The 24224-nt window shown below is 47.0% G+C and overlaps 1 protein-coding gene across 1 annotated transcript in view; it reads right to left on the bottom strand.

The window, feature by feature from the left end:
* TRIM45 (tripartite motif containing 45) overlaps positions 1–24224 on the bottom strand; it is a 151824-nt gene that overhangs the window by 25026 nt on the left and 102574 nt on the right. The window contains exons 4-5 of the mRNA XM_069635771.1: positions 17180–17309; positions 171–285 (exon numbers count right to left, since the gene is read on the bottom strand). Coding sequence (XP_069491872.1) covers positions 171–285; positions 17180–17309 — 245 coding nt within the window. The remainder of the gene's footprint in view (positions 1–170; positions 286–17179; positions 17310–24224) is intronic.

Here is a 24224-nt window from a genome sequence, read left to right as displayed (position 1 = left end):
GATTATATATATTGGCACTTCTACACTTTCAGATTGCAAGTGGGAAACCTCACCTGTACTTGCTCGCTATACATACACAAACATCCATTTTGAAATATTATATGGATATGCTACCCAGATACACATGCACGCCCACGGTGTACTCCTGTCAACAATCTGGAGAAACTCACCTGTACATGATGTCCATTGATGCACACCCCCACAGTGTACATGCCGGGCGTGTGGGGTGTGTACGACACGCTGTATGTCCCATCGTTGTTATCTTGAATGGTGGGCTTTATTACACTGCAAAAAAAAAAAGAGCACACAAAAGCTAGCAAACGCTTGAGACACTTGTGTCGATGTGTTGTACAATATGCAGATTGCTTAGTAAGCCCCGCCTTCAATGCCCAAAGGCATGTTGGGAGCGTGCAGACGTCTTGCTGTGCTGTGCTGTGCCATGAAACGCAGCCATGTCAGCCCTCTTCAGCACAGCATCAGCGGCTGTTAGCGCAGACACATTGCACACAACACAAACACGCAAATTACCCTAATATTAAAGAGTGCATCAACTTCAAGTAGTACCTGCATATTAAGTTGTACACAAAATATCAGCCTTATACAAAATAAAAGTGAATTGAAGAAAACAAACAAATGTAAAAAGGTAACTCCATCTGGCTGCCTTGTACACAGAGCTTTCCAATTGTACACGTGTTTTGCTGTAGTAACGCAAGCAGGTGTGTAGAGGCTTGGTTTCACATAAACCATTCTGATGGCGCCAACATTATTTGGCAGCAGAGTTCCATCTCTGCAACATCTTAAAGTTGAATATGTTTTCACTTGGTTCAGGGCAGACATGTTTGCTAAAGAAAAGTGCTAGCAAAGCCAAGAGTTTTGACTTTGCTACAAGGTAAATTCTTTGGCACGCAGAGCTGCAAGGCTGACGGAGCACCACCACAGGAGAGGAGGGTGGTACACGCAGAGCTGCATAGCCGACGGAGCACTGCCACAGGAGGGGAGTGTGGTACATGCAGAGCTGCATAACCGACGGAGCATAGTCACAGGAGAGGAGTGTGGTACATGCAGAGCTGCATAACCGACGGAGCATAGTCACAGGAGAGGAGTGTGGTACATGCAGAGCTGCATAACCGACGGAGCATAGTCACAGGAGAGGAGTGTGGTACATGCAGAGCTGCATAACCGACGGAGCATAGTCACAGGAGAGGAGTGTGGTGCACGTAGAGCTGAATAGCCGACAGAGCACCGCCAGTGGAGTGTCCTTGTGCTCTCCATACCCCCACCAACTCTTGTACAGGTGCCTTTCAGTGTGCACTGCATGTTGCATTTCACATATCTATAACTAGGCTTTCCTGCTTTCAGTGAAATCCGATAAACGCCGGAAAAACAACCCCGGAAGAAAACGTGACTCCAATGTTTAAACTGAAAAACATCCCAGTGTTGCCTTAGTATGAGCATGGATGGGAGGAGGTTTGGATTGAAAGGGTGGCTGGAGGCGGGGCTTGCCAGACAATAGGAAAAGGGCCCTACTCCACCCTATGTATGTTGTTTGCTTTCTCCCATTGCTCCCCCTCCAGTCCCCTGACCTTATTCAAAACAGTGCACATTCAATGTTACATCGGTTTCTATGTAAAAAAAAAAAAAAAAAAAAATATATATATATATATATATATATATATATTTGGAGTTGTATGTGGTCAGAGCTATTTTGAGGTATTGTAGACAGTCCTTGACCACTGACAAACATTTGTATTTACAACAAATGGTTTAACATGGATTTTGCAGTGTCTGTTTGTGGCCACAGTCCCTCTGTATGTGCATCTGTCTGGAGGAGAGCTGCAAAGTATCAGCTGCCTGTCAGCTTTAAAAGAAAAGCTGTGTGAGGCTTCCATGCACGAAGCTCTTGTGAGGCAACAGTGTTGGTGTCACTGTCGCCTCCCAACCTCCAGTGGCAATGTAGAGCACCCAAAAAATACTCATCTCCAACAACAGTGACTGCTTCCTGGCAAATCCTTTTATCACATTATGCCGCATCTGCTAAAAATAGAAGTCTCTACAATGTGGACAGGTCGTTTTCACAAATCTAAGTCTTCACGGGAAGACAAGGAGCAAGGATGGGCAAAGAGTCCCTGAACATTATTTACAATAATTTTGACTTGTAGAAATGTTAGATATTACTGGATTAACACTTTCATATTTATTCTCAGGAAAGTGTTCATAACATCTTGCTCTGAGAGACATCACTCTACATATGTACGCGATTAAACAATAAAAGAATATTTGTCTGTTTACACTGGAAAAAACAGTTATCCATGATTTTTTGAAGGGGACAAATGGAAAAACACTGATAAACACAGACCCTTACCATTTTTGAAAACACTGGAAAAACACCCCGGAAGTAAATAAAAACAAACCCCTAAAACAGGAAACCCTATCTATAAGCATAGCATTAGCTCCCTTGGTTTCAAGCTAAAGCACCAGCAAACATGTATGTTAGGGCTAAAAGGTCCACCTTTGAGAAAACATGCAGACTTTTTCTGCCTACATAATGCCAAAGCCTCTTGCTAAATTCTAGAACAATCTTATTTCCCCACTAGGTGCTCCTAAAATACCAGTATAGGCCAAAACTAAACGAAAAACCACGGAGTAATATGGGAAATACAATGAGTGCACTAGAATTGGTTTCTTGATTTTGGCAAGGGATAGGGAAATCTTTATTCACCATTCCAGTTTAGAGGTTACACATGTACAGATTTTGAGTTTTCTTTCCCCACAGGAATGTGGTAAACCTTTCTGCAAATGTGTTCAGAATGTTCTCCATAGGCACCCATCGGCAAAACACTAGATCCTTGCTGCCTGAGGTCTGCTAAACAGTACAAGGACATCTGGGCACGTAGAACCAGACAGTCTAGTCTCAATGGGGATGAGGAAATGTAGACAGAAGCACTTCTGGTGATGGGTGTTGAGGCTCGGGGGATGCAGCCCGGTTAAAAGTGAACTTACAAAACCACCAAATGCCCTTCCTGCAGAGCTAATTTCCATAAAATGTTTAATTTGTCCCATCTTTTTGAACTTCCAGAACATCTATTTAACGTAAAGGCCCAATTCACACCACGGGCTGAAAAGCAGATGAACGTTGTGGTTTAGGGATTGTAAAGTTGGACATGCAGAGGCATTCCATAATCTCCTACGTGTGATGCAACAGGCTGTCCAGTCAAATGGTTGAATATATTTGATCGAATGACAAATTGGTCGAATCAATTTGGTCGAAAAAAAAAAGGTCGATTTTTTTTTTAAAGTACTTTCTTTTTTTGCTCTAGTATAGGTAAAAAAAAGGTGTTTTAACACCAAAAAACAGGGTTGGGGGGGGAACCCCCCCCAAAAAAAAATAATAATTCGACCATTTTTTCGACCAAATTGATTCGACCATATTGTAATTCGATCAAATGCATTCGACCAAATGTCTGGTAACCATGCAACAGCAGACACAACCTTGAAAGAAGTTTCAGAGCCTCCGTCAGGCCAAAGATGTGTTGTGTAGTGTTCAAGAGTGCCATTTGATTGGCACAGAAAACCCAACTGGGCTGCAGGAAACAGATATGCACCATGGTATGATATGATATATGGCATTTGTAATGCGCCTATACAAAAATGTTTCAAGGCGCGACGAGGCAGGGAGGGGGGAACAAAGGGAAGACTGACAACGATCCTACTAGGCCAGGTGTCATACAGATCGCGCAAGTGCATGGGTGGAGCGAAGGGAAAGGAAAGTGCAAGAGGAAAGGGAGGTGGGAAAGTGGAGTATAGGGTAGTGGAACAACAGATAAATAATAGGGCCAAACTGGTGCCAAGTGCAAGGTAAGTGCAGACAAGTGCTGGGAAAGGGGGGCTGTCGGGATACAGAGACAGTCCCGTAGTGCAGAGGTTGCCAGGGAGGAAGTGCAAGTGGAGAGTGGCCCAGTTGCAGGTAGCGTGCAGTTTCAGCCAAGAATTTAGCAGGGGAGAGGGGGGGAGAAGGCAGAAGCAAAGAGGAAGGTTTTGAGGTGCTTCCGGAACCAGAGATGGTTCTCCCCAAGTTTCAGGGAGGCAGAAAGGCTGTTCCAGAGGGAGGCCCCTGCCGCTGAGAGAGATCTACCCCCAACTCATTGCTTGGAGAAGCGGCTGACCCGGAGGGAGTTGGAGACGGATGAGCGAAGAGCTCGAGAAGGAAGATATTTAGGAAGAGAGTTGAAGGTATTTAGCCTCCAGGCCCCAGAGCGTTGTGGACAATGCAGAGGGTTTTGAACTTAATCCTCGCAGCCACTGGGAGCCAGTGTAGAGATTTCAGTCCTGGAGAGATACGATCTCTGGGCTTGAGGCCAAGGACAAGTCTCGCAGTCCTGTTCTGGATAAGTTGCAGAGGGCGGAGAGTAGAGGCAGGCATATTTAGATAGAGGCTGTTACAGTAGTCCAGCTTCGAGAGAACCAGGGCTCGGGAGACAGCGAGCTTCTGGGGGAAGGAGAGGAAAGGAAGAATACCTGAGGAGGTGCAGCTGGTAGTTGGACTGCTTAGAGACGTCAGATATGTGAGGAGAGAAGGAGAGTGTAGAGTCGAAGATGACCCCGAGGTTTTTTGCCTTGCAGGTAGGAGCAGGAGGAGGGCCAAGAGAGGCCGGCCAGAGAGTTGCAGGGAAGGAGGGAGTGGGTGTGCCGATGATTAGAATCTCAGTCTTACTGGCATTAAGGCAGAGGTCATTGGCGGTACACCATTCCTGGATAGCAGACAGACAGTCAGAGATGAGGGAAGGCGGGGAGGAGGCCGAGGGTAGCCTGAAAATGAGCTGGGTATCATCCGCATAGCACTGAAAGTCGGGGCAGAGAGCGGTGATGTGGTAGGCAAGGAGTGCCAGATATTGGGTGAACAGCCAGGGAGAGAGGTTAGATCCCTGGGGGACACCACAGGTAGAGAAAAAGATGACAGAGGAAGGACCCCAGTTGGACCTGGGAGGGTCGATTGGAGAGGAAAGAGGTCAGCCACGCCAGAGCCTGAGCAGTGATGCCCAGGTTATCACGGAGACGGTTGAGCAGGATGGCATGGTTGACAGTATCAAAGGCAGAAGAGAGATCAAGCAAAATGAGAACACACGGAGTGTTGGAATCAAGGTTCGAGAGCAGGTCCTCACGGATGTTCAGGAGAGCAGTTTCCGTGCTTCTGGCTGCTCTGAAGCCAGACTGATGGTCATGAAGACTACCGACAGATTCAGCATGAAGATTAAGATGGGAGATGGCCAGTTTCTCCAGGAGCTTGCCCAGGAAGGGAGTGATGGAGATTGGGCGACAGTTGGCCGGGCAGGAGGGGTCGGAAGAGGGTTTTTTTTAAGAAGAGAGTGCACAAGGGAGTGCTTAAGGGGGATGGGAAGACTCCAGAGGCAAAGGAGTGGTGCAAAAGTCAGACAGGGCAGGAGCCAGGGAGTCGATGTGGTCCTTAATAATTTTGTAGGAACAGAGGTGATCCTGTTTTTATGAGACTTTCATAGATCGGGCTTGTCTAGAAACCTCGTCAGTGGAGAGAAGGGGAAAGGCAGAGAAAGAGGGAGGAGGGGTGGTTGCAGAGGGGCCAGAGGAAGAGCAGAGAATAGAGGGAGGGGGATGAAAGGAGGAGAGTGAGGACAGGATGTCCTGAGTTTTAGAGATGAAGTGAGTGGCCAGTGCCGTGCAGAGGGCCTGGGAGGGGGCAGGAGAGGTAGGGTTGGCCAGCTCCTTGCAGATTTTAAAGAGTTTGGCCGAATTATTAGATGCCGCAGAGATGCGAGCTTGGATAAGGGCTCTCTGGTGACACTCTTCAAATGCTATAGGGTCAGGAATGACTGAGTGGAAGAGGGCTACAGCAGTGCAGCGACAACAAAGGTCGTCCACGCAATTTCTACCACCTGGCCTTTTGGTGTCATGACGTTCCACACAAAAAAATTGTCACCAGGCCTCCGCTTGAGGAGACCTAGCACATCTCCAGGAATGCTGTGTAGAATGACCCATACAATTCCGGACAGATTTCCAATGTTTATTCCTTTCTGGAGTGCGTGGTTAGCGCATGCAACATCTCGCTCTACAACTCCCATCAGTGCTACACAGCAAAGTCGGAGGTGCAAAGATCATGGGACCCCTAGTCCAAAACATGTGCAGACGCGCAGGTTGTGGACCCATGATATAGAGGAAAGCAAATAAATGAGGATATACAATTATTGTTGGTAACTAGTGTGGAGGAATCACAAGCAGTGGTTTTAAGAAGAAAGGTTAAAAACAAAAACAAGGAAGAAGAAGATTTCAAGTGAGTTGGATATCGATAGCAAGCAAAGAATGGCTGGATTAAAAAAGGGAGACGCTGGAGGATTTCTGAGAATGAGTGTTGGCTGAAGAAGAATGACCAAGTAGATGGTTACTTATGTATATAAACATGAGCCCCATTACTGATGATGCAATTTCCTAATTAGTTGATAGTCTCCTAATTGCAGAACTGGTATTTTGAGGATTATTTTAAATGGGCTGCGTTGCTTGATGATTAGTGCGCTGTATGGAATACATTTATGACACACATTTGATAGAACACACCATTCCACTGGCTTAACTTTGAATGCAAGTAGTTTTTAAGGACATGAATGACAGCAAGTTCAAATGAAGGGCCCATGATGGAGTAACCAAAGGATTGCTAGGTAAAGGTGATAGCGTTCCCCAATTCTTTAAGAAACTGAGCTTATCAGCATAGATAAATAGGGACCCTCCTAAAAACCGAAAGGACCAAAAGAGACAACTACATTATTACTGAGGCCCGCTTTGGTGGCAGATTGGAGAAACCATACTGAGCCAAAGAATAGAACGGATCTAAATCAGGCCCTTTCAGGGCATCAAATGGAGACAATGTGCCAATAACAAGCATAGATGGATTTGGGTATATTGGCAATGAGCCAATACCTTCACCCCTGAACTTCCTTAGAGATAGTTCTGGTACACTAGCCCCTCAAAATCCAGGCATAAAGTTCTATTGCTTGGCATTAGGGCAAAATATTGTGACGCAAGCATGCAACAGAGGATTATCCCTCCACGGGACCCTCCAAGAAGGGCAGAACTGCATGTCCAACAGGATCAACTACTAAGTCTGCTGTGTACAGACTAAGGCGATTGGGGGGCCATTCTCCAGGCCAGTGCACCTCCCAGGGAACCCCTTGAAAAAACTCTCCTGAATCAAAAAGCTTTGGGCTTGTGGTTTGGCTGGAAGCAAACCTGTTGAATAGGCCAGCTTTGCCTGTAGAAGATCTCTTATCTCTCCATTGAATTTCCCACTTGGAATAAAACCACCATTGATCGAATGAGTGCTTTCCCTTGAACATTCCGATTACCCGCTGTTATAGATATCTTGCCGCTGGACGCCCAAAACCAGAGGAGCATGGTCTCCATACACACCTGGCGCGTCCCCACACTGACCCTGCTGCTATAAAGCATGGTGGTGTGATTGTCAAGCAACACTTGCAACATTCTCCCTCTGACGGATGGCAAGGAAGATGCCAGGCACATTTCTATTCATTCCAAATGATTGATGTGAAAGGATCTCTTGTTCCCTTCGCACGGGCCGCTCACAAAATGGAGGAGACGGGCCCAACCCCTCTCAATAATGTAACTATCGCCATGGCTGATGAAATAGAGTACCCTGAAGAAGATTGGTCAGAAACACGCCACGTTGGCACTCTTGGCAAATCTGTTGATTGCCTTAGACACAAGGGCTCATGTCTCTTGCCATTTGGAATCACTCACTTACACAATGGTCACTTCTGTGATCAAATGCTCAGTCTGGCTTCTGGAACGAAGGAAAAAGCTCCAGTCAGGAACCCTCACAGTCTCAAACATTCCAGCTGGAACTTGCGAATTTGAGAAGAACTGTGCCTCTGTGGTCTAACTGTAGCCCCTGTTTCCCAGCCCTGGTCCATGCAAGGGTGTACTCTTCCTTTCCCCTGAGCAGGGAGAGTTCTCATGGATACCACCCCCAGCACACTGTATGGGCCCTGGATACTGCTTCACCCGTCCGGTCTGACTCCCATGCAGGCCGACAGATCCACGACCCTGGGCCGGCCGAGCTGCCCTTTGCATCTCCAACTCGGCCCCCTAGTTCAGTCTCTGGGCGGGTGCCCCATGCTCTGCTTGGTGCCATAATCTGGATTCAGGCCCTGGGCGGCTGCTGGAGGCAGCAACCCTTCCAGGTAAGTCTTTCTCCTTCTCTTCCAATCCTCCAACTCTTTTTCTAGCTGTCTTTTTCAAATCCTCTCTGGATTCTTTTCACTTCCCTGCGCAGCCCTTTTCTGGCCCGAGGAATTCTATTTTATTGTTCCTTTCTTTTTAAACATTCCATCCTGCCCACGCATACATACACAAATAAAACATACACCCCACTTTTAATAAAAACTTTTATTACCCTGGCGTCTAGGTGTTCTTTCAGGGGACTGACATGCAGCCACTCTAGCTGGGCCCCACGGGGCCACTGGCTACATGAGGGCTGGTCCAGCCTTCTGGAAAAGAGGAAACGTCATGTCCAAAATAACCCCTACCAAAATGGAGGTGGTCAGAAGAAGTCAATATGTACTTCTCCATTCATTAGAAATGTTGGCGGGAACAAGTCATCAGGTTCTCTGACCCGACCTAAAGGACCACGTGTCGAGATAACGAAAGACATTGATGTGGCAGTATGGTTATGCTATGCAACATTAGGCTCTCCCTCATACATTTAGGCGTCATATCTTCCATATTGCCTTTCCCTCAGTTTCCTCTCTGCCTCCCTTTGCACTCCACTCCTCTGACATGCCCAAACTCACCCTGGAGCAGGTTAGACCAAGACCCTGTAACAAGGCAAATGGACAAGTTAGACCTTCTCTTCTGCTTACTCTCTACAAGTATAGCATTAGCACCATATATGGTAGATAACAGTAGGGTTTCTGTGAATGCTGCTTATCCATAGTACAACACGATGTCCCCGCAAGGCTTTGTCACAAGGTCACAAGAGAGATGTTGACTGCTATAATATATTAGCTATTGCATAGAATGGTGGTCGGTCATTTTTTCGAAAAAATAATGTTGGAAAAAAATGTCGAATTCTGTTTTTTTAAATTATATATTTATTTTGGGGTTCGGGATAAAAAAATGGGTAAAACAAAAAAAAAAATTAAAAAAGGGGGGTTGGGTGGGGAACCCCCCCATTTCGAAAAGAAAATGCATTTAAAAAAAAAAATTTGACATTTTTTTTCTCGAAAAAATGACTCGACATTATTGGTTTCGACATTATGACTTTAAACCGCATTGCATATGCTATATAGCCTGCGTTCTAAGAGCTGTCCCTTGAGAGCTCAGAGTGCCAACTGGGCGCCACTTGCCCTGCTGTATTTTCCTGCTTATCAGCTGAGCACTTTGTATGCTGTGTATTTTTTTTTTTTTTAACATGTTTTTATTGTCATTTGTATAAATACAGGCATACATTTACAAATCGTTCTGTAGTTTATGTGTAAACAAACTAAACCGGACCGAACGTCAGTCCTAAACTCTTCCCCCTCTCTTCCCCACCTCCCCTCCCGTCGGAATGCTGATATGTCTCTGATGCGGGTTCAAGTTCTTTAAAGTTCTAGTTTAGGTAAGCAGGTCCATGATACGGATTTTGTGGGGGCACTGTAACATATAGTCACTCTGTAGATGTTCTAGTGCGGTACCTAGACTGTGCTAAACTTTTGGGCTTCTCCCTGGAGATTGTAGGTGATTCTTTCCATGGCGATATGGGACCATATTCGTCTGAGCCATTCTAGGTTGGACGGTGGAGATTGTTTCCATTTTTGGGCTATTTCAAGCCAGGCCGCTGTCAAGAGTCCCATGAAATTCTTTTTTTGGGGAAATCGTCATTGTCCTGTCTTTAGGGTTCCACAAGCCACACATCCATACCTCTTCCTTCAGGTTCCCGGCCCCATCCAACATGGCTTGCATGTGGGTTTTTACATCTGTCCAGAATTGTGATAGCTTTGGGCAATCCCACCAGATGTATTCCAGTTCCCTGCTGAGGGACAGCCCCTCCAGCATTTGCTTTGCGTGGACGGATACATTTTGTGTAATTTTTCCAGAGGTGTAATGCCATTGGATCATGATTTTGATCCACGCTTCCCTCACCTGGATGGCTTTAGACCATTTAGGGATGATGTTCCATAGGTGGTCCCATTGTTCTTTTGGAATCTCTTTCCCCAGCGTGGTCTCCCATCTTTTCATATATAGCCATTTGACATTTTCTGCCGGTGTATTGAGAAATCTGTATGTGGTTGATACAAATTTATTGGTTCCGGGATTTGTCAGGATGTATTTTTCAAATGGAGTTAAGGTTCTGCTCATTGCCAGTTTTATCTGTGGAGAGGAGAGCCAGTGGCAAAGTTGATCATATTTAAATGTGTCCTTTGTTGACAGCCCCAATAGGTCTCTGCAGTCCGAGAATGATCTCATTTGTTGCCCTATGAACATCTCCGACTTTTATGCAGTTTGCCTCCTCCCATTTGTGATAGGCCCCCTTCTCCATGCCTGGTTGGAATTCTGGGTCGTCTAGCATCGGCATAAAGGGAGCTGGGTCGATTGTTAGAATTTCATTTCAGGTCGATTTGTTCCATATATCTAGTGGAGTACTCAGTACCTTGCTAATGCGTACATTCTGGTGTCTATTCTCCGGCTTTGTCCACAGTACTTTGTGGAGTCAGTTTCTGGCTACCGCTCCGTCTTGTGCCTCCCATATCTTTTGTGAGGTGTTGGGGATCCATTCTTTGAGGACCCACAGTTGGGCCGCTTCGTAGTATCTTCTGAAGTGTGGCAGGGCCATTCCCCCCCATTCTCTTGGTGCATTTAGTGTATGGCTCGATATTCTCGGGGTTTTACCCTGCCATATGTATCTCGATGTAGCCTTTGTGAGGGCTTTAAAGAAGGAGGGGGGGAACTCGGATCAGGAGCGCCTGTAAGCTGTACAGTAGCCTTGGAAGGACTATCATTTTTATTGCCGACATTCTACCCCACCACGAAGTTGAGAGTGGGTTCCACTTTGCAAGATCTCCTTTGATCTTTTCTAGGAGGCGCGGGAGGTTTTCTGCATAGAGATTGGCAATTTTGTTTGTGAGGGTTACTCCGAGGTATTCGATCCCCTTCACTGCTGTTTTTTAGTTGGAGCTCTGCTGCGAGATTTTGGATATCTTCGTTGTTCCCCGCTATGGTTAAGATTTCTGATTTATGTCTATTGATTTTTAGTCCGGATATGGAGCCATAGATCTCCATTTCCCTCATCAGTGTCGGAAGGGATTCCTTAGGGTTCGACAGAGCGAGGAGCATGTCATCTGCATATGCCATTCTTTTGTGTGTTATTCCTCCCATATCTATACCCTGTATTTCTGGGGTTTCTCTGATCCTCTGCAAGAGTGGTTCCAGAAAGATGGCATAGAGCAGCGGGGAAAGCGGGCACCCCTGTTTGGTGCCTCTCCGAATTTTGAATGAGTCTGTGAGTTACCCATTCACTGCTATTCGAGACGATGGATTGTTGTAGTTTGCTCGTATAATTTTTATGTATTTCCTTCCCAGACCCATTTTCTCTAGGATGTGGAATAGCCTTGACCATTCCACACGGTCGAATGCCTTTCTGCGTCGAGTGTTAGGAGAATGGCCGCTGTTTCGGTGTGTCCAACCTTTTCAATCAGATGTATGATCCGTCTGGTGTTGTCGTGGGTCATTCTGTTGGGGATAAAACACGCCTGGTCCTTGTGGAGTAGCTTGGGAAGTACCTCCGTTAGGCGCTTGGCCAGGATTTTGGTATATAGCTTTGCGTCCAGATTGATTAATGCTATGGGGCGGTAAGAGCTCGGGGTTTCCGGGTCTTTCCCTTGTTTGTGGAAGACTAAAATCTTTGCCTCGTTCATGGATGGGGTGATGTCCGAGCGATCCTTGAAGGTGTTAAATAGTTCTGTTAGATACGGGGAGAGTTCTCTTATATATGTTCTGTAGAATTGTGCTGTGAAACCGTCCGGGCTTGGTCCTTTGTTTTTGGGTAGTTCCTTAATCGCCTTCTCCACTTCTTCCTCTGATATAGGCTCATCCAGTCTCTGCTTCTCCTCTTGCGTCACTGTCTGGAGGGTCACGTTACTCAAATATGTGATCTGTTCTGCTTCTCTCGGGTTTTCTGTGGCATATAGCTTTTGATAGTATTGTTGAAAGATCTTCCCCATCTCAGTAGTTAAAGTGCATCTTTGGCCATGCTCGTCTGACAGGGCTTTTATCGACTGGGCTTGTCGTTTGCCCCGCAATTGTCTGGCTAGCAATTTGTCTGCCTTATTCGACTTCATGTAGTACCAGTGCCTCCGGTGTAAGAGGTGTCTTTCGGCTCGCTTGGTGCGTAGAGCCTCCAATTGGCCCTTGACGTGTCTATATGCCCTCTTCACTTTTGAGGAGTTATTGAGCGCATATGCTGTGTATTTTCTATCTAATACAAGGTTGGTTTACCGATCAGTCTGTGTCTAATCTCCGTATTTGCTGCACGCCGAAGCTGAGGGCAAGGTGACCCTTGTGGAGGGGGTCGCTTTAGCTGGAAACAAAATGAACCATCACCTTGCAAAGATGGGCCACCACCTACAGCCATTACATTTGTGAACAACCTGGGCCAAAGTGAGTCCAAAGTGCAGCAAAGTAGTAGGGAGCGTTCCTCAAACTGAAGGTACTTCTGGAGAAACAGGACATGACAATACATGTCCCTCAAATATTATAAAACAAGCCAATCTTGCACCTCCACCGCTTGGTGGCTAGGGCTAGTATGGCCATCTTGACCTTTTCCTTCTGGCGAAGCTTGTAGCCTCATATCCAAAGTGAGCCATGAGCATGCAATCCTTGTTCGAGTAGCAGACATTTCAGACTTCAGAAGATTGCACCAGCTCCACTGCTCCCTTCATCAAAAGCTGCAAGACCTCTTTCTGGAGGGGGCATAGATACAAGGGGAGGATGGGGCTGGGTAGAGATTCCAGCTCTGGAAGACAGCAACGCCTAGAAGATTGAGTGGTCTTTTGGTAACACTTCCCAAGCCACACTTCTTATTCTGCCCCCACCAAGAGAAGAATGCAAGGTAAAGTGCTCTTTAAAGGGGTTTTCCAGCAGGGGTGCTCACCAGAACGAAGTCAGGTCTCTGTCCCCAGTGTTCTCCCCTAACTCTGAAGAGATGAAATCCTGCCTCTTCAGCTGTTGCTATTTCGGACCTGAAATCATAGCCCTATCAGGGTACAAGTACGTTTTATAGCATCCACTGCCCTGAGGATGCAAAACATGACGTGGAGGAGGGCAACCATGCTCAATGAGTCTGCTGTGGCCTTGGAGACTTCACATTTTCCCAGGAAGTGGTCAGATTTACTACCAAAATTGTTGACTACTAAAGGGCATATCCAAATATTTTGCTTGGGTGAATCCTGACTGTCTAATCGTAGAGTACTTTGTAATTTCAGGTCCTTAACTCAGTGATGATGACAAGTGTGTTTGATCACTCGCTCCAACAGCTCAAGTGATGCTTCTTTTCTTTTTCCTTGGATCCAGAAGGACATTCTGGAACCAAAGGCTCAAAGTGGACCTTTCACAGAGTTGGCTTGTCAAACATTTTTGCTGGTGACTATAAAAACTGTGGCCACTTGCTCATGCACAGCTTTTGGTGTGCACTGATTTTTCAGGGGACAATACTCTCTGCTGTGCACCTGCCTCCAGCACCACACACAGCACTGATGCAGGTGAGAATCACTCTCCCACAGTCTTCACAGGGCTTGATCTCCTACTTAGAAGGGTTTTGTAATGCGTGCAGAAAAGTGGTGGCTGTTCAAAGAACCAGCAACCTCTACCGCAGAAAAAGGAACTAAATTCAGAGGGCTTATGTGGCTGCGGGTGTAGACATAGGGCATCACTTCTGATGAATGGGGTGGCACGGACACTGTGACTGAGCCATTGCGGTGCCTCAGAATGGCACATAGTGGATGTGAGAATGTCTGCACCATTGTGAAGCTGGATGACATCTCAAAAGATTATGAATCTATGGGGCGAGGCACCCATATGAAGCGTGCAGCATTGATCAGCCTTCAGAAGTGAAACGAGAAATAGACTTGAACTTCACATGCAGTTATGCTAAGATTACACAAGTTATCGTATTGCTGTATCGAGCATGTGCCTTGTAGGTTAAAAGATGAGCTTGCCACCCAAAGGCAGGTCTCCCAACCTGTTCTGTGCCTCCTATGTGTGGTATGAAGATATTGTTGGCTAGTAGCAACTCCAGAGTAGCTGCTGTTTCAGCACACCACAGCCACACAGACTCCAACATGCCACATCAGAATGGTTCTATGTTCATTGAACCCCATTTCTTTTTTTTCCCAGTTTAGTTTTTTTGCCAACATGTATTTGCCGTAAAAGAAACATCAAATGTGTTTTATCTGGGGTGTCCCCCCCACCCAAGCCCCTCTGCCCTTTTATGTATGCCCTATCCTCCCACCCCCTAACCCTTATGACTTTTACCCACCCCATATTTTTCTATTCGTTTTTTTGGGCCAAAATGTTTTGGCAAAATACTACGAGTAAAACAAAGGCAAAGAATGAACTTTGTACCATCAGAACTCTATGGGCCAATGGGAAACTCATCAACTACAGCTGCAGGAAGCTAGTCCAATTAGCGATGCATATTTAAGTGCATCTGAGAGGAATATCAGTCCAGAAAAGATTGAGCTTTTCACTGTTGGAAGGACTTTTGGTGGAACCGGTTACCTGCCTCATCATTAAACTTTCCTTTCTTATCTGGTGAGGATGGTGAAAACAGCCAAAGCCTTGCATCTACCCAAGCGACCATGGAAAAACACATTTTCTTTCAGGGAACTAAAAAAAGAGATTATCCTGAAGTAGATTGGGTAAAATTAATTTGCACCTGTAAGGCAGGGAAAGAGGCACATGCCCATTTCTTCTGTAAAAGAAGATTCCGTACCTTGTATAACAGTCCTGTGTGAAAAAGGACATAATCTGACCTTATCAAGAGGGGATGGGGCAACCATCCAGACCATCGTTCTTCGCCTGCCAAGCCATTACAAAAGGGGAAAAACCATATGCAAATCAGGCTTGGTCCCACCCCATAAAGGGGCAAGTCCAGCCCGAACTGCCTAGTCACATCCCTTCTGCACGAGACCACAAGCATCGCCAAAAATGTTTCAGCCTTGTTGCGCCTCATCAGTGAGGAGTAGCTTGGGTCTCTAGGCCCAGCAGGCGCTGGATCCACGTCTGGGCATACCCAGCAATGCCAGATGTTCAGATTAATTCAAAACCGTCCAGCCATCACTTTTTGTTTTTAACTTAAATTACTGGTACATGGATTTGCGGCACCACTTTGGTAAGCAAAGAAGGTTTACTCTTTGGAAACCTATGTTTCATGCTGAGTAACTTGAAACATAGGTGAACTTTGAGGCGTTAAAACAGCTGTACCTTGGGCTGAGACTCAGGTGTTCAATTCCAAGAGGGCACCTCAGCGTTGCCTCTGTAATGAGGCCTTGAGGGCAATGTGTGGAAATCCACGTTTGTAAACCATAGCTGCAAAGGATATGAAGCTCTAGAAATCCCACAGGAAGTCTGGAAAGACATATAGTAGCACCATCCAGAACAGAGGGAGAGGCGCACCCCTGACCCCCTTTGGAATAGCTACTGGAGTAACCACGGCAATCAGGCCCGCCGCCCTCCCCTTCAACTTCTACAGGCCTAGTCAGTTAACAACTGCAGTCCCACAGCCATTTGCTGTTACAATTAAGCAGTGTGAAAAAACTACTTTTGAATAACAGGCACTATTAGCTAACATAATGCTAGAATTGTAATCAAAGAGATGAATTGCCTAATTATATGCATTTATAATGCATCTATACACAAGTGTTTCAAGGTGCAATAAGGCAAGGGAGGGATACAGGGAGGACAAAAGGCAACGATCTTACTAGGCAAGGTGGCATTGAGACCACGCAGGTCCAGGAGAGGAGAAAAGTTCCTGGGGAAGGGGAGGATGGCAAGTGCTGAGCAAGGGATCAGAAACAACAGATAGTGCAGCCAACAGGTGGCAAGTGCAAGCGTTAAGTGCGGACAGCAGGAGTCAGATCAGGGGACTGTTAGGTTACAGAAACAGACCCATGTGCAGGGGTTGCCAGGAGGCAGTGCGAGTGTGCAACTGGGTGGGCAGGGACCTGGTCCCGAATTCAGAGGGTAGCCAGGTGACCAGTGCAGTATCGACGGGAGATCAGCAGGGGAGAGGAAGAGAGAAGGCAGAAGCAACAAGGAAGGTCTTGAGCTGCTTCCGGAACCGGAGATGGTTCTGCTCAAGTTTCAGAGAGGCAGAGAGGCTGTTCCAGAGGGAGGCCCCAGCTGGAGAAAGAGATCTGCCCCCAACTCGTTGCTTGGAGAAGCGACTGACCCTGAGGGAGTTGGAGGTGGAGGAGCGAAGAGCTCGAGTAGGAAGGTATTTAGGAAGCAAGAGTTGGAGGTATTAAGGACTCAGGCCCCAGAAGGCCTTGTGGGCAATGCAGAGGGTCTTGAACTTAATCCTTGCAGCCACTGGGAGCCAATGGAGAGATTTCAGGGCTGGAGAGATACGTTCCCTGGGCTTGAGGCCAAGGACAAGTCTTGCAGTCCTGTTCTGAATGAGTTGTAAAGAACGGAAAGTAGAGGCAGGCAGATTTAGAAAGAGGCTGTTGCAGTAGTCCAGCCTAGAGAAACCAGAGCTCTGCAAACAGTGAGCTTCTGGGGGACGGCGAGGAAAGGAAGAACACCTCTGAGGAGGTGCAGGTGGTAGTTTGACTCATTAGCCCGATCATTAAAACCTGTGAGCTGCTGTCCTCAGGGATGCCCCTTAACCCGGATTTCGCAGATGCAATTCACCATAACCTTAAGCAAAGGGGCCAAACATGTTGCCATCATTGCTCGCTGGAGTCTGGGTTATGGAGGATTGCCTTTGAGATCCTCCAAGATGCAAGCATTCCACAGGTCAGGACCGGCGCAGTTGTGCTCGATCTGTGGTGTTAGAGAACAGAACTTACCAAGTGGATCCAACGGGAGGATGGCCTGGAAAGATGGTGCTGCCCAAGGCATCACTCACATTATGAAGCAGCATTAACAGGACACTCACCAGTCCTTCCGGTCCTTGTGCACAATGCCGACACGGACCTGCTCCCCTCCACGCCCCATGCGTTCTGCAGATGCATCCTTGCAGATCAGGGTGAAGACAGAGGTCTGCTCTTCACGCCCGCTGTGGAAGTCTAGAGAGGGCGAGAGAACAATACCACAGCATTTACTTCTACAATGGTAGAAGAGCACTTCATAAACCAGCATTGGCAATGCCAACAGTTTGTGCTTTTGTGTAGGCATGGGAAAGGCACTCACCAGGCACAGCCGAAGTGGTATTAACTGGCCAATGATGGAAGCAGGTGCACAATGGTGCGAGTACCTGGGCAGCTAATAGCAGTGCTTGGCAAACGCCCAATACTTATACACAAGCCCAAACTGTTGGCTTTCCCAATGTAGGTTTTCAACAGGACTTTAGTGAAGTACACGCATAGTGCTTATAAATCGAGTGTCTAAAATGAGCTGGTTATGACATTTTTATTTAAATAGTAGTCAGTTAACAGCTCTAATTAAGTCATTCATTCTCAGAAGCCTGCTTTCAAAAAGCACTAGCAGGCACTTAAGAGTGCAACGTTTGATGGCGAGGCTTGATTAAATTGAGCTCAAAGTGTTCCCAGAAGGTGGTGGTTTGGCCAGGGAGGAGCAGGAACTGAGTGGAAATGGTCCTATGGATTAGCATGGCCATAGGCAGTCAGTGGGTGGGAAAATAGCCAAACACCTACAAGCTTGGTCTGTCGCCCCATTTGACATTTCTCTCTAGCTGTACTCTAATGCAATAGTTTTGGTTTTAGGTGGCGCAAGCGCCACGCAATAGCACACACAACAAATATAGGTTCATTCAGGTGAGGGTATCACTGTTTTGGAAGCATTTTGATTGTGTTACAGGAGGGTTCATGCCAAACCTTTTATTTAATGTAAATGCTTTATACTGTAACATTTAACTTCACAGCTATGTATTGCAATTTATTCAGAAGTTCTGGAACTGTAACATTTGAATGGCCTCTTGGCAAATTTCATTTACTGCAACAGATACAGGAAGCAGACAAGCATGGCAAATAAACCACACTTTAGCTTCCTTCGGAACACCAGATAACTTGTTGCAGAATCTTGCAAGTGCTGCCATTGATAATGTGCTGCCTTCTTTAGAGCGGGAGCGTGTTTTAGGGACATGGGCTGGCACTGGCGAGACATAGGGCCCGATTCATGCAAATGTGCTAAAAAAAACTCACACAGCCCCGTGCCGAGAAGGACATGGCATGAGCCTGCGCAGAACAAAAATGCGTATCTATGGAATTGTTTGCGCAAAGTAACCGTATTCGCAAGTCGCGGCCGGAACGCCCTTGAAACTCCCACACACAAAGCAAAAACTGCCAGATCTACTTTTGCTCGCTCCCCCCGGCACAAACACATGCACACTTCAAACAGTTTGTGGAGTCCCCCATAATCATACCTGCATCTCGGGGACCCTGCGCAGGGTCCACCGTAACTGTTCCCAGGCACCCTGCGACAACCTGCGTATGGAGAATCTTAACTCAGAAAATCTGCATGCAAACCCCCGTGAACCATTCCTGCACCCTGCTACACTGCTTACGCGCACCCCTAAGTTACATCAGAACCCCGGTTGAGTACATGCACCCCGAAATCCGACATGCAACCCCTCCTCTGTGCTGCATATCCTACGTGCAAGTGTACTTACGCCTGCCTTCAGGTGGCAGATCGTCTGGAGAACTGGCGTGGCCATTTCCCAGCCGATAGGTTGCGCGATCGAATCCATGAATACGTCTCGTGCCACGCAATAGTGGCCGTGCAAGGGACTGCCTGCAGGCCGTCGCTCGGAACACCCAATTTTTTGCATGTTCTGCCCCATTTTCGGTGTTCCGCCCCCTTCCCAGCCCTCTAAGTCAGCCACTCCCATGCTCTGCGTGGTGTCTCGCTCAAGGCCCTCGATGACTCACACAGACGTGGTGAGCCAGCACAAACTCAACGCGAGTCCAGGAAAAGTACAGCGCATTCGATTCTATGAATCAAAGAAGGCGGATTTGCGCACAGTTGCCTGCGCAAGTACCCTATTTTCCATGCATATAGTTCCATGAATCTGGCCCTAAGACTCCGATTCATGGAAATATTTGTGTGTAAAACAGGGATTTGCGTACCATTTTGCCCACAAATCCCCATTCATCAAACAGGGATTTGCAGGCAGAATGGCACGCAAATCACTGTTTTACACGCAAATAATTCCACTGATTGGAAAGCAGTCCTATACACTATGGGTGCATGGTGTGCGATTGGAAGAAAGGTAGAGCCCTCCATGCTCCTGTGTGGGTCTGAATGTGTATAAAAATGCAGATCCCACACCATTCCCTGGGCGACAGTCTGGATTTCATCCTGCAGCTGCTGAGAGGAGGCATCCCGAGGAATTCCTGGAAGCTCAGCATTCTCAAGACATCTCCTGTTCCGGGCTCCTCCTCATTCTTCGACCAGAGGGAACCTGCAAAGGTGCTCCCTTCCTCACCTGGCAGGGACAGACAGGTACTTCGTCCTCTTCAATGCAAGACATCCCTTGGGCTCCGTGCTGCAGACATCCTTGGAGGGTTGCTCAGAGAAGACACTGGGCCTGTTCCACTGGCGCTACAGATCCTTCTTTCTCTTGGTTGAGACATTCTTGAAAGCTGCCTGCTACTTTTCTTCCCAGAGGATCGCCTGGAGGCCACGACCCGAGTGGCTGCTGCTGTGTGCTGGTCTCCTGCTCTGACAGCATTTTATGCTGCTGGGGCAGACAAAAAGTCCTCCTCCAGGCACTCTGCTTTTGTGTGATCTGAGCATGGCAGGGGCTGCTCTTGGAGTAGGGGCCCCCTTACGGTCCAAAGAGTAAGGTATTGTGGTCAGCGACGCCCCGGGACCCCCGCATGTAGGCCTTGCCCCACTCGTCCCTGGAAGAAATAATCAGACACAGGTCTACACACGTCAGGCTCCTGGCGCGCACTGGCGTGTTATGGGACAGCCCCCTTTATTTCTTACAATGCACAACAGCCACGTGACTACATTACATTCCTCCTTTTTCATAACAATGAAAATACAGCTTTTCAAAATAGTCAGTGTAAACAGCACAGACTTAAACATAGTAACATACCAAATCGGGTTGGGCCCAACGTGGGCAACATTAGGTGACTTGCTTTGGCAGGGGTCCTTTCAAACCTAGTCACCCATCATATAGTCTCAGAATCGTGCAGGGCATCTTCTGCTCTCTCGGTGGAGGTATCTTCCTCTGGCTGGCTCCTCCATGGCATCTCCTTCTGTCCCGCCTGGGGTAGGCACCGCATCATCCGCACTACCATCTGGCATTTGCTCCACACCTGTGGCTCTTGTCAGGGGACCTTCTCCCTCTTGTTTGTTTAGTCCCTCTTTTTCGAAAAAAACTGGAATTACGAGTCACTTTCCCCCTTTGATCGGCGGCAGTCACCATCGAGCCTAGTGAGGTGTTGCTCTGTGTTCCCCCAGGAATTGGCATAGAGTTCTCCTTAGTTAGTTCTGAGGGCCCTGTGCTATGCGGAACACTTTCTTCAATGTTCTCAAAGCATTCAGCTTCCCCATTGGGCCTGGGCCAGACGGGTGTGACTCTCTGGTGTGTGGTCCCGCAGTCTGCCATGAACTCCGCAAAGTTCTCCCCTTGAAATGGGGGTCCGTTGTCAGAGCATATGATCCTGGGGAAGCCATGTGTTGCAAACATCTTCTCCATGACTTGCACCACCTGGTCAAATGAGGTGGACTCTACTAGCTCGACCTTGGGGTATCAAGACAATTGATCTATCATCACTAGGAAGTGTATCCTCCTACCCGTGGACCCAAAGTCTGCGTGGACAATATCCCACAGCTGGTCACTAGGGGGAATGGACTCTATCCTTGGCTCTTTGTTAACTGGGGCAGTCGCTTGACACCAGATGCAGTCGGCGACATGTTCCTCCACTTTCACCTCTAGGCCTGGAAACCAGACCTTGAGACGTACACTTGAATTTGTCTTGGCCGGTCCCCGATGGCCACAGTGTGCCAGCTCCATCAAACTTACCAGTGCTTGTGGGATAATTCGATGGTGTCCTCTTAAGATTAATCCTTCATCTGTTGCCGACAGTTCCTGTCTCACCCGCCACAGCTGCTCAACGTCCTGCTGCACCTCTGGACTCATGCGGTTGGGGTTGGATAGGACGTTCTTCCATTCGCCCTAATCATGGCCGCACGGACCACCTTAAAACTTTCGTCCCCATTTGAGGCGTCTGCCACCTCCTGAAGGGTGAGCGCAACTGGTTTGGTGGCCTCCACTGCCAAGCGAACATGTTCCCTGACCGCTACCGGTGCTGTGTCTTCTTGCTCCCCTCCGTTCCTCGGATGGTGCGAGAGGTAGCCAGTTGGGTTGTGTGCTCCGGGCCTGTAGGTCAGTACCACCCCATACTCCATCAGGGCCAGCATCCATCGTACGATCCTTGGGGGCAGCTTGGATGAGGACCCCACCATGATGGGAAGCAGCGGTTTGTGGTCAGTCACTACCGTAACGGGTTTGCCCAAAATGTATATACGACAATGCCGGCATCCACATAGGACGTCCAGGGCTTCTCTCTCGATCTGGGAGTAGCGTTGTTCTGTGTTGGTGAGCACCTTGCTGGAATACGCAATCGGTCTCATCTGTCCTTGCGCATCCTGTTGCAACAGAACTGCTCCCAGTCTGACCGGGCTGGCGTCGACTATGATCTCAGACTCCTTCCGCGGGTCAAAAAACGCCATTGATGCCTTCCCAGTGAGTGCCCTTTTGATGGTTTCGAAGGCATCCTGCTCTTTGGCGGCCCATTCCCAAACTTTGTCCTTTCTCGTCAGCATCCTGAGGGGCTTGGAGAGGGCTGCCAGGTTTGGTATTAAGCGACCGCAATACGTCACCATCCCCAGGAAGCTCCTGACTTCAGACACGTTCCCTGGTGGTTACGCCTCCCGAATGTCGCAAATTTTCTGCAGGTCCAGGGAGATTCCCTTCTCATGGAAAACTAATCCGAAGAATTCTATGCTATCCTTCAGGAACTCTCACTTCTCCTGTGGTAAAGTAAGTCCAAAGGTCTGGATTCTTTCCAAAGTCTTCTCGAGGCGAGCCATGTGCTAAGCCTTGTAAGGGATTTCAATCCAGCACTCCAACTAAGTCAATGCCTAGTATGGGATTCCCAATGGAAACCCTTATTTATATATTTTTATGTCAAAAGTTCTTTTCATTCTGGATGATGTACCCTTATATAACGCCCCTCTCTTTGAATCCCCCCGGTTTCACTGAACCAAGAAGAAGGTTGTTTTGCAAAGTTAAAAGATTTATTTGAAGAATTGAATGATATATAGATTACACTTTTATGAATGTGAATATCTGAATATCACACTTATGAATATGCCCAATGATCAGAAATGGGTAATATTACAATATCAACAATCTCTTCAATCAATTAGGAGTAGGAATAGGAAGGATAAGGTAGCAGAGAATACTTTGTGTGGGTTGAATGAAATGCAGTGATATGAAAGAACGCAACACAAAAATAAACTTGATATGAATTTAACCAAAGACAATGTGATCACTCTTTCCCCCTGTTATTACTCACTCCCCCCAATATGCAATATGAATAGGTTCCCCCCAGCAAGCTTAGAGAGAACAGTAATGATTTCAAAACAGGTCAATTGCTTTTAAATGTTCTTTGAATGGGAAAAATGCTAAAAATGCTAAAAATATTTTATTTCGCTAAATGGGATTCAGAACTAGTGAGTGGCTTTGGATTGGTTCAAGTAGACACTAGCAATGTTTGTTGAATGGTTAGCAGATGGAAAATGAAATTCAGAAGTTGACAAGAAATAGCTGTTTTTTTACAGGTGGTGAAATTGAGCCAAATGCAATTCGCGGCAACTTTACCGCGTGTGGGAAACGCGATTACGGCAAAACTATTTTGGGTTCGTTTGAAAGCTGAGGATGTTGGCTTCAAAATGACATTTAAATTTCGTTCCTAGCACATACGGTTCAAAAGTTACAGAGGTTTTAGTAGAAGTCGATTGTTCTCAAAAGGAGTCAAAATTTCTAATGAAATTGCGCTTTGAATTACAAACAGGTTGGTTTATACTAACAATTCTCACAGGATTAGATGGATGAGAAAGGATTCAGAATGGACAAAAGAGATTCTACAATGCAGTCTGGATATGTTGGAATGGGTTGGATGGATTACTTTAAACTAAGAGAAGTATGGACAGTTCTACGCTAAATACTCACAACTCTGGTTTAAATGGAATGGACCCATCAAAGATCTGGTCAAAGGTTTGGCTTGGACTTCACTCGCCACCGGACAGGATCAGGGCACCTGGACTCTGCTCTCAGCAAGGCATTCTGGTCTGCGCGGCCTCTTGGTCTGGATCGGACGGGTTCTGGGTTACAGCTCTGCTGGACTTATCTGGATCTTGGGTTCTAAGAAAGGTTGTTGGCCAGAAGCAACAAACAGCTCAGCCAGGCTGTTGAATGGATTAGGTTAGGCCGCATGGAAGTTAGGGGTTAAATCAGGTTTGCAAGGTTTTTAAAGGCCTGCTAAAAAAGGGTTCAGCTTTTTGGATTGGGCCTCTGCTTCAGGGTTCTAGAGTCTGCATCTGGAGTCTGGATCTAGGTTCTGGAGTCTGAATCTCCCTACAGGGTGCTTCACCAGTGAATCAGTTGATGAGTGGAACTGTGTGTCTTGCCTGTCCTCAGCAGTCCCTATTTATCCATTTTCCAAAGTGGGTGGGGAGGCTGATTGTCTATGCCCCACCCTCGAAGGATCTGATAGGTCAGAGAATTCCCTGTCCCCTGATTTGAGAAAGGAACAGTGTGTCATGAGGTGTCAGAGTGATGCTGCCATTTACAATCTAGGGAAGAACCTCCCCTTTGCTTTTACCCAGAAAATCTATTTTTCCCAAAAAACATATTTTCAATCTGCACAACTTGTTAATAATACATATACACATCACAGATTGCCTAAGGTACGTTTCTGTCAAAATCTTACCTTCCTATGAGT

This window comes from Ambystoma mexicanum, chromosome 7p, assembly GCF_040938575.1.
Source record: "Ambystoma mexicanum isolate Mex_15411 chromosome 7p, UKY_AmexF1_1, whole genome shotgun sequence".
Lineage (NCBI taxonomy): Eukaryota > Metazoa > Chordata > Amphibia > Caudata > Ambystomatidae > Ambystoma > Ambystoma mexicanum.
This window is presented reverse-complemented; position numbering and strand designations above follow the sequence as displayed.